A 9,662-nucleotide genomic window follows, 5' to 3' on the forward strand; every position below is an offset into this window, starting at 1 on the left:
GGCCGGTGAGCAGGCGGCACCAGGCCGGCCAAGGTGCGTGCCAGCGGGCAGAGGGAGGGAACAGCGATTGGGGGGCAACCAGTGGTGGCAGAGGAGCAATGGGGGCAGCCGGCACTGTCCCCTGATTGGCCTGTCCGGTCGCCTCCCACAGAAGGAAGCCGGGCGGCAGTGGCAGGGTGATGGGGGCAGTGCCATCCCCTGATCGGCCAGCCGGGTCACCTCCCGCAGAGGGAGGCCAGACTGCAGCTTAGGCCCGCTCCCAGTAGGACATCCCCTGAGGACTCCCGGACTGTGAGATGGCGCAGGCCGGGCTGAAGGACCGCCCCCCTCCCCAGTGCACAAATTTCCGTGCACCGGGCCTCTAGTATTTTAATAAAGTCCTATTAGAAGTAGCTTCCACCTATTAGCATTCCACTGGAGTAAGTACTGACTAATATTTAAATATGTTATAAATAAAATATTACAACACTTTTAAGGTGAGTCTCTTGGGCTTCATTTTATGAGATATGAAATCAAACACCTATCCTAATGATGAGATATCTACATACAGTCTTTTTCTTTTATTTCTAAATTACAGTTTACACTCAGTATTATTTTGTATTAGTTTCCAGTGTACAGTATAGTGGTTAGACACACACAGTCTTTAGTCTTTAAACTTCCAGGAAACAGTCCCTGTGGACACTGGAATGAGAGCTCAACAACTGGCTCCAGCTCATGAAGAATAAAATGTGAATTGGGAACTATTAGTTAAGAGTATATATACTACGATCAAACACAATTATCTCAACTCCTAAAGCCAACTCCTCCTCCTCCTTAAACTTTGTCTTTCCCTGCAACTATGTAATGCTATGGAGAATACTGTCAAACTGGAGTGGAAACTTTCCTTCCTGATCTTCGTGTAACATCCTGTTTAAACTTCATTCCAAGTTGGGAGTCATAATCATAAAAAAACTCTGTTTCTCTTTCCACTTACTACTTCCCTTTGAGAAAGTTAACATAAAAAGATTCTAGGAAACCATTATAACATCTTAAAGCAGAAAAGACCAAACTTGAACTACTGAGTTCAAGCAGCCTAAGGACATTAAATATTTGTTTTTCAAAGCTATAAGCAAAAGATCCATCTAAAAAAATTTATGCGTTTTTATTTTTTATACTTCTCCCACCTTATCCACAAGTCATTGTTAGAGTTACTTTATCTTCATTAACACAAGAGAACAAGTACATTTTTTGAGATACAGTAATCGAATTCAAATAATTGGCTGTATAATAAGTTTCATTCATTCTGTAAGTACCCCAAATAATACCTGTATTTAAACAGAATTTTATTTAGACACATAAAGCAAACAATTAAAATGTTTATTATGTAGAAAATAATAGCCTACTGTCTCAACAAGATATTGAATTAGTACAACAGACATTAACTTACAAAATAAGAAAGTAGTAACAACAGGATGCTTTGAAAGCAAAGCTGCACAGACCCCTGTGGGTTTCACTACACCTGTCACAGCTTGCGCTCAGGGCAGCAAGGACCCAGCCAAGGTGTGCATGGTTCTGTCCTAACACTGGTTATATTCAATCCTCTCAATAAAAAACTACCAGAGCTTGGTCTAGTTTCATATCACTGACGTCCCAGCTGCGTGGCCCAATATGAGAAGGACCAGTGGAAACCTCTAATGGTACCTCCAGTGTGACACTGAGGAAAGCTCTAATTCTCCTCTTAGAAAAGAGCCTAGCAATCAGTCTCCTTGGCCTGCAGCTGCTATACCAACGACAGCTGGCTCACAAATGGCCGGCTATGATGAGTGCAAAAATGAGAAAAACACATCATTCAGTCTCTAGCCCAGACAGAGGAGAGACTGGGGGAGGGGCAAAGAAAGATCAAATGTGTTGGGGCATTTCATCCAAGGAAGTAACAACTACAGCAAAAAAATAAAAAATGAACCAGAGTCGCCTAGTGCCAAAAAGAAAAAAAAAAATCCTTTAGAACATTAACACAGAGAAAGAGAGTGGAGGGGAAACTATGTAAAGACTGAGAGAGTTCCTCCTACACCTCCTCCTTCACTAGGTGACAGGTGATCTAGATGCTTTGCTACCGAAGAGAAAGGAAAAAAAGCCTCTCTGTTCGAGGAGGAAGATGATAGAAGCAACATCATCTTCTGTGACCCCCCAGAATAACTTAATGTCCCAGCCACTTGGCAACTTCCCTTCTCACCAGAAGACCAACCCCTTGTATGAATTACCTGACAGCTTCTGCACAGCATGGAGTCATAGAGGTCTGTAGACTAGACCACGAGAGACAAGTTTCTATGCACCAGCCAGCCAAAGTCAGACTTGGTGTCATTCTCAGGCCACCTTCCACAACATTGCCAGCCACATTATTAAGACCCCTATCTAAAAACTAAGTGGGCAGAGTTTACCTTATGTGATCAAGTATGAGCAGCAGAAGTGATCCCTTACATTCATTCACCTATCCCTTTGCTAAACAGGTATCCCCTTTGCTAAGCACACTCACTTCCATACTATAAGCTCCATTCCCACCAAGTTGTCCCCAGTACAACTTAGCAAGGGTCAGGACAGACCATATTACTTGTATCCTCCGTAACACAGTTTTAAGCAACCAGTAGTTACTAGATGTTAATTAACATCTGCCCATTGCTTGCTTCCTACCACCACCCTCCCAATGTTGTGGTCATTTTAAAAGACCACAGATTCTATTATTTCATCAATTTATTTTTATTTAAATAATGAAATCCAATGAATACTTAGATTATGAGTGGGATATAATTTTATGGCCTAGGAATAAAACTCATAAGTAAAAAAACAAAAATGACTTAATATGACTTTTGAAAGAAATACAAGTCTATTTAATAGACATAGAATTCTTTAACAAATAAATAATAAACTTCTTGGTTTTGACACATGAGGAGGAGGCTGGGTGGATCAAGAAGCAGACACAAAAAGGTGGAAAAAGTGAATGACACAAATGTACACACATCATTATAGATCAGTGGTTCTCAACCTTCCTAATGCAGCAATCCTTTAATACAGTTCCTCATGTTGTGGTGACCGCCAACCATAAAATTATTTTCGTTGCTACTTCATAACTGTAATTTTGCTACTACTATGAATCGTAATGTAAATATCTGATATGCAGGATGTAATTTCATTGTTATAAATTGAACATAATTAAAGCATAGTGATTAATCATAAAAACAATATGTAATTATATATGTGTTTTCCGGTGGTCTTAGGCGACCCCTGTGAAAGAGTCGTTCAACCCCCAAAGAGGTCTCGACCCACAGGTTGAGAACGGCTGTTACAGATTATGATGCATCATTCTCATTTTTTAAAGATTTGGCTGTCACATTTATAGACTTTGGAATCAGAAATACATGGGAGTCAAATTCTGTCTTTCCACCAACTTCTGTGTGAACTTGGGCTTATTCCTTGGCTTCTTTAAGCTTCAATTTCCTCAAGTGCAAGATGAGGATTGTAACATCTACCTCATAGGATAGTTCTTTTCCTGAAGACCAAGTACTTTGCCCAATGTCCTTAACAGATAAGTTCTTTCTGCAATGATAAAATTAAATTGACATCGAATTTTGGTATATATCCCTTCTGGGGGGAGGGGGGATTAACTAAAGAACTTATATGCATATATAGCCCATGGACATAGACAATAGTGTCCTGAGGACCTGGGGGTGGGGTGGGGGGGCGGGGTTGGATGGACGGGGAGGTAGGGAGAAAATAGCTTTGCCTGTCTTGTCAGGTAGATGCCCAGCCTTCACTGGCTATATATTCTAATTGTTGACAGCTTCCTGCAGAAAGCCCTAGCATGTCACTGCTTCTGTGTTCCCACATCTAAGTGTTTCTCTGAACTCCTCCCTATCAGAGGCCCATTAGCAGTGTGAGTGTGCAGCTGCCTGTCCAGGGCCACTCACCACACTAGACCTAGATAACAACTCAAGAAACTATCCTCTAAATCTCCTTCAGACTGGATGCTGACATCCCCAAGTTAGAAGTCTTCAAAATGCCTAGCCGTGTCTTCCTCACTTACGTTTGGTGCTTGTCAATTTGGCCAGGTGAGAGAAATAAAATTTAACCCAACTCACACTGTAATACCAAATGTTAAAAGTGTAAGAGTAATTTTGCATCTCCCCTTAAGAAGTTATAGTACCAAAGCAGATCCCCTTTATTATACCTTTGCCTCAAGGAGATCTAAGAGAACATTACCCAATACTGTTGGTAAGCAGAAAAGTTACAGGCTTCCTATATTACAGTGAATCATTCACTATGCATCTGGGAGAATGTGACTCAACTTTTGTCTGTGGTGTTATAAGGTGTAACTGGATTGAATAAAGATTTTTACTAAATAGTTTATATCTGACCAAAAAAAAGGTTAATATTTGAGTTTTTAGTTCTAGTTTCTGGGGGAAAATAGCCTGGCTATGAGGCAAACACTTTAATCAATTTTCATAAAGTTAGCTGTGGATATCAACTACGCTTCTAATAAACTCCTCTTTCAATATGGCTTGAAGCAAAATGACATCATAATCCAGGGCCAGATGCCAAACCTAATTAACATAAAAATTCAAGATAGTATTTTTCCCCTTTAAAGAAAATCCAAATTTCTTATTGATGGTTCTATGTAGAAATGAATACAAGAACTTCATGGACTTGGAATTTCATATATAAATGAGCAGTAACAAAGTGCTTGATTCCACATATTTTTAATGACATTTTCCATAGTAAAGTTTACACAAGAGTTCTCAAAAGAAATGAAAAAGTTCTAACACAAATAATGATAGATTTTCAAACTTAGAGTAAATTGAAAGGCTTCCAACCCAAGGTCTCAACCATGAAAGACCCAACACAGTACTACACTAAATCAAAAGAAAGTTAAGATTTTTCTCTCCATGGAAACTTTTCACACAAATAACCATGGCTTTACCCTCACCTTTACTTTACAAAAAGGTGAAATGGCAAGTGACTGAAGTTTCTATAAATACAGATGTTATTCAGTATGAAAAAGAAAGCAGTTTAAATTCCTGTATCCTATAGTATCCTATTGTTGAAACAGCATGCGTTTCAAAGAAAATTGGACTGAACTGAGTTGTTACAATGGTAATAATTTTCTGAGGAAAACAGGATACAATACAAATCTATATTTGAAAAATAAGAGTACTTTTGCCTAGATGTCTTAAGGACTGAATTTTATCTACACAAGCAAGAAGGAATAGAAAAATTATACAATACTTGCCCTGGCCAGTGTTGCTCAGTGATTAGAGCATGGGCCCTCAAACCAAAGTGTCTCGGGTTCAATTTCTGGTCAAAAGCAAGTACCTGGGTTGCAGGTTCGACCTTCCACCCGGGTTGGGGCATCTATGGAAGGCAGCCAATGGATGTGTCTCTCAAATCGATGTTTCTCTCTTTTTTTCTCTTCCTCCCTCCCTCTGACTCACTCCCTCCCATTATCTCTAAAAATCAACAGAAGAAATATTCTCAGGTGAGGATTAAAACAAACACACAGCAACAACAACAAAATTATACAATACAAAAATTATAAAAACAAACAGGTCATATATGAATAATTAAATATATTGCCAATTACATTTACACATTAATTTTCTAAAAAGTGAATATTTCAGACAGGTCACCCCACTGTTTATTCTCCCAATACTCTAAAAGCCTAGATAACAAAGTGCATGACTAAATGTGTGAGCATTTTCATCTCCCATTTCATAAGAGAAACTCCAAAGTAAACAAGGAATTATGATCCTTATTTAGCATTAGCATTTTTTTGTTAATGAGAATACTATGGTGAACACCTCCAAGCTTAACCATATCTTAATATTCTCTGCCTTGATGACCTTAACTTCTTCACTTCAGCCATCCTTTTCATGACTCAACACTTGGTCTTGTCATCACACAAAGCTCTCCACTTCATTAGGCTTCATCATCCCGTTCTCAGGTGCAATTATCCCCTCTCCTTTTAAGTTTTCTACCCATTTATTCCCACTGTACCTCCTCTTTAACTTCTTTGGTCTTTCATCCCTTGGCCCTAGCCAATTCTCCCAGCCTATCAGCCCATTTCAGCTTCAGTTATGTTCCTCCCTGACCCTGTGAATAATCAGCTTGATTACTCTCTCATCAGTATCTCCAGTTTTCTAAATCTTTTGTCTTCTTACCATAACCCCCATGAACATAGCCAACTTGGAACCACTTTAAAAATAAAATAATTTTTAATATATTTTTTATTGATTTTAGAGAGAAAGGGAGAGGGATAGAGCAATAGAAACACTGCTGAGAGAGACACATTGATCGGCTGCCTTCTGCACGACCACCCCCCACCAGGGATTGAGTCCAAAACTCAGGCCTGTACCCTGACTGGGAATCAAACCCAGGACCTCTTGGCTCATGGGCCAATGCTCAACCACTAAGCCATACCAGCCAGGTGGGAACCCCTTTAATACTCCATTTCTCCACTATCATACCTAGGTTGCAGGTGGCAATTAGAGAAAAACACCAATATATATATTATTTTGCCATCACAATTGTAAAATCTACAATCTCCACAGGACTGTCAACAGCAATCCACTTACTTGTTTTTAGTATTCTGCCCCTCCTGGTGCTGGCAGATTCAGTATTTGGTGAGGGCCTGCTTCAAAAGAGTGGACAATGATAGCCAAGTTTCCATCACTCTCTCTTTTGTAGCTTTGAGGGCCAACAGAAGGGCATGATTGGAAACATTATCAAAACCAGCTTATAATGTAAAGCCTAAGAAGAGGGCCTAGTTTATTTAGTCAAATGTCTAATATGTTATTACTTCTGAGAAAAATATTCTAAATAGAGGTCTAATAAGAACACCCACATACTATTCAGCAAGCAGGCATGCAATTTAATTGTCTTTTCTTTAAATGTGGAATTAAGCCACAAATTAAGTATCAAGGATTTAAAACTAAACAAGAAAATTTAATGCATATATAATTATCATCCTTATATCCTGTATTTCATTACCAGGACATATAAATACAAACAATGATGGCATGTGGGTAAATAGAAGTTATAGCCTATATTCATCTCCTAACTGTTCTGTTCTATTGACTGTGATGTGAATGTTCCATATTAGAAAGGAGCTCCTTTCACTGGGACAAAGTGCTCTGGGCATCCTCAGTCAGAATGTTCATAGTGTGTCTGTCCACAGCCACCATCTACAGACTTAAAAGGGCTTCACTTTAGGGTGCAACCTTGGACCAAACCTTTACTCTTCTACACCCAATAGCTTCACCAGACCTAAGTCCTAAGACTGAGAAAGTGACATACTAAGAGATAAAGTCCTTTCTTAACAATGAGGAAAGTGTTAGAGGCTGAATGTTTGTACCCCACCCCCCAAATTCATATATTGAAACCTAATCCTCAATGAGAGAGTATCTGGAAATGGGGCCTTTGGAGTTGATAGATCATGGAGGAAGAATCCCCATGAATGGGATTATATAAAGGAGGCTTCGGAGAACACCCTGACTCATCCACCATCTGAGGACACAAGAAGGCACTGTATGAACCAGGAAGTGGGCCCTCACCAGACACCGAATCTGCTGGCACATTGATCTTGAACTTCCCAGCCCCCTAAGCTATAAGATGTACATGTCTGTTCTTTATAAGCCATCAGGTACTTTGTTAGAAAAGGCGGAACTAACTAAGACAAAAGTCTACAGGTTAAGTCTGTGAATTGTCAGGACTGGTTAATTTTTCTCTCTTTAATTTACCTATGTAACTGAAAAGCCCTTAAGTTCCTCGAATTAGCATGAGTCATTATAGAACTCTTATGCTCCTACTTAGTATCTTGGGAAATTCCTGGAGCAGAAACAATCTCTACACATTTCTGATGTCAGGCAGACACCTCCATAGGGTCAATAAGAAGGGAATATGCTAATTGATTGCCACACTCCCGGCCTGAGGCACAGGTAACCAGAGCCCTCTGAGGCTTGCAGCAGAGGTGTGATGGGAGCATCCTTTCCCCTGATCACTGGTCGCCTCCCACCCCTGAGGGCTCCCGGACTATGAGAGGGGGCAGCTCGGGCTGAGGGACACCCCTACCCCGTGCACGAATTTCGTGCACCGGGCCTCTAGTGTCATAATAAAAACATGTTGTTTTAAAGCTAAATTTTACACTAATTAAAAAAATTACAGTATTTTTCTAAGACAATATAGAAAAACCTGAAATTTCACTTACTTTCTGCTCAGGGCTTTCCTGAAACGAAAGTCCAAAGTAGTCCTTCTCCAAGAGGTTGAGATGTTCACACACTTTGTCAAATAATACTTGTCCCTTAGCACGTTTCTGAGGAAAAAGAAATAGTATCTTTACTTTTCAAGCAGCAAGATTCCATGAGTACTATAAATAAAGGGCATCATGTTAAATAACATTATTTAGCTTAAAGTAGTATATTTGTTTTCTGACCTTTTATAACAATACAAAGCATAAATTCTAAAATGAATGCATGATCAGACAGAAGCTCTGTGCTTTACTGATGCTCTATATAAATGTAAAAGGACTAAAAAGTAAAGTGCTAAGAGTTCATTTATTTTTAAAATGTATAAAAATATGCCCAAACTGATTCCTTCAGTTCCTCAACATGGCTCATGTCATATCTACAAGGTATACTTCCCACCAGGAAAATCATTAGCATTACTACTCAATGTATCTTAACACAATTTATCCTATCAGATGGGCTGGGCTGTAGGTGTGATTTTTTGTTCTGTGATATTTGCAGAATAAAATTTTTTCTCATTGTAAGATATGCTCTTTCTCAAGAATGATACAGCATTCACTCTTTAGAAGAAAGTTTTAAAATATTATGTAATGAAACCAGGACAATGAATCAGCTGCCCCCATGGATATAACATATTTTTGTCTTGGTTTGTGTTTTGTTTTTTAATTTAAGATGCTGCTATCAACAGAGATGTAAAGGCCTTTGACAGCCACAGAAGAAAAGCTCATTGTCTAATCAATGGCAAAATATAAAGTGGTGACTCATTTCCAATTAAGATGTACACCCCTGGGAATGCCCAACTGCTAGGTCAGGTCGCAGGCCTCCTGCCGCTGCAATGATGTAAGCAGTCACTGGACTGCAAGTGAAAAATGAACAAGCCATCATACTTTTTCATCCTCGAGATGAATGTCCTTCCCACTATAAAAATGTATGCTTGTAAATTCATCCAGTGTGTGAAAATTAATGTTTCCCACACATGTATCTATAAAACTACAATAAGATATAAAAGCCATTTTAATTTCAAGTTAATATGACTGTGATAAGGAGTTTCAAAAGATAGTTTTCACAGAAACTCAATTCAAGGGCTTGTTTCTCTCTGCTAACCTTTTCTTCCTCCTCCTTGTGGGAGCAGAGGTAAGAAATTCATGCCTGAAAGGCTTGCAAAGGAGAATCTGAAACTTTTATTATTAAACCTTTTATAGTAACACTAGTGTTCCAATGCACAGATTCGTGCACATTGAAAGGAAATTAATTAGAAGAAATATTTTAATATTGCCATTCGCCCTTTCTCTATAATAGAAGTGTCAACCAAATTCATGATCGACAATGACAGATTGAGACACAGGTGTTCAATTGGCGCCAACAAGAGCTTTATATTTATTGTGCATGTGT

At 39.1% G+C, this 9,662-nt stretch overlaps 1 protein-coding gene across 14 annotated transcripts in view; it reads right to left on the minus strand.

Moving 5' to 3' along the window:
* The window catches only part of EPB41L2 (erythrocyte membrane protein band 4.1-like 2), a 135,206-nt gene that overhangs the window by 62,783 nt on the left and 62,761 nt on the right, over positions 1-9,662 (minus strand). For all 14 annotated transcript variants that reach the window (XM_006778464.2, XM_015557804.1, XM_015557816.1 and 11 more), the window contains exon 4: positions 8,234-8,338. In XM_006778464.2, coding sequence (XP_006778527.1) covers positions 8,234-8,338 — 105 coding nt within the window. The remainder of the gene's footprint in view (positions 1-8,233; positions 8,339-9,662) is intronic.

This window comes from Myotis davidii, unplaced genomic scaffold, assembly GCF_000327345.1.
Source record: "Myotis davidii unplaced genomic scaffold, ASM32734v1 scaffold147, whole genome shotgun sequence".
In the NCBI taxonomy this organism is placed as follows: Eukaryota; Metazoa; Chordata; class Mammalia; order Chiroptera; family Vespertilionidae; genus Myotis; species Myotis davidii.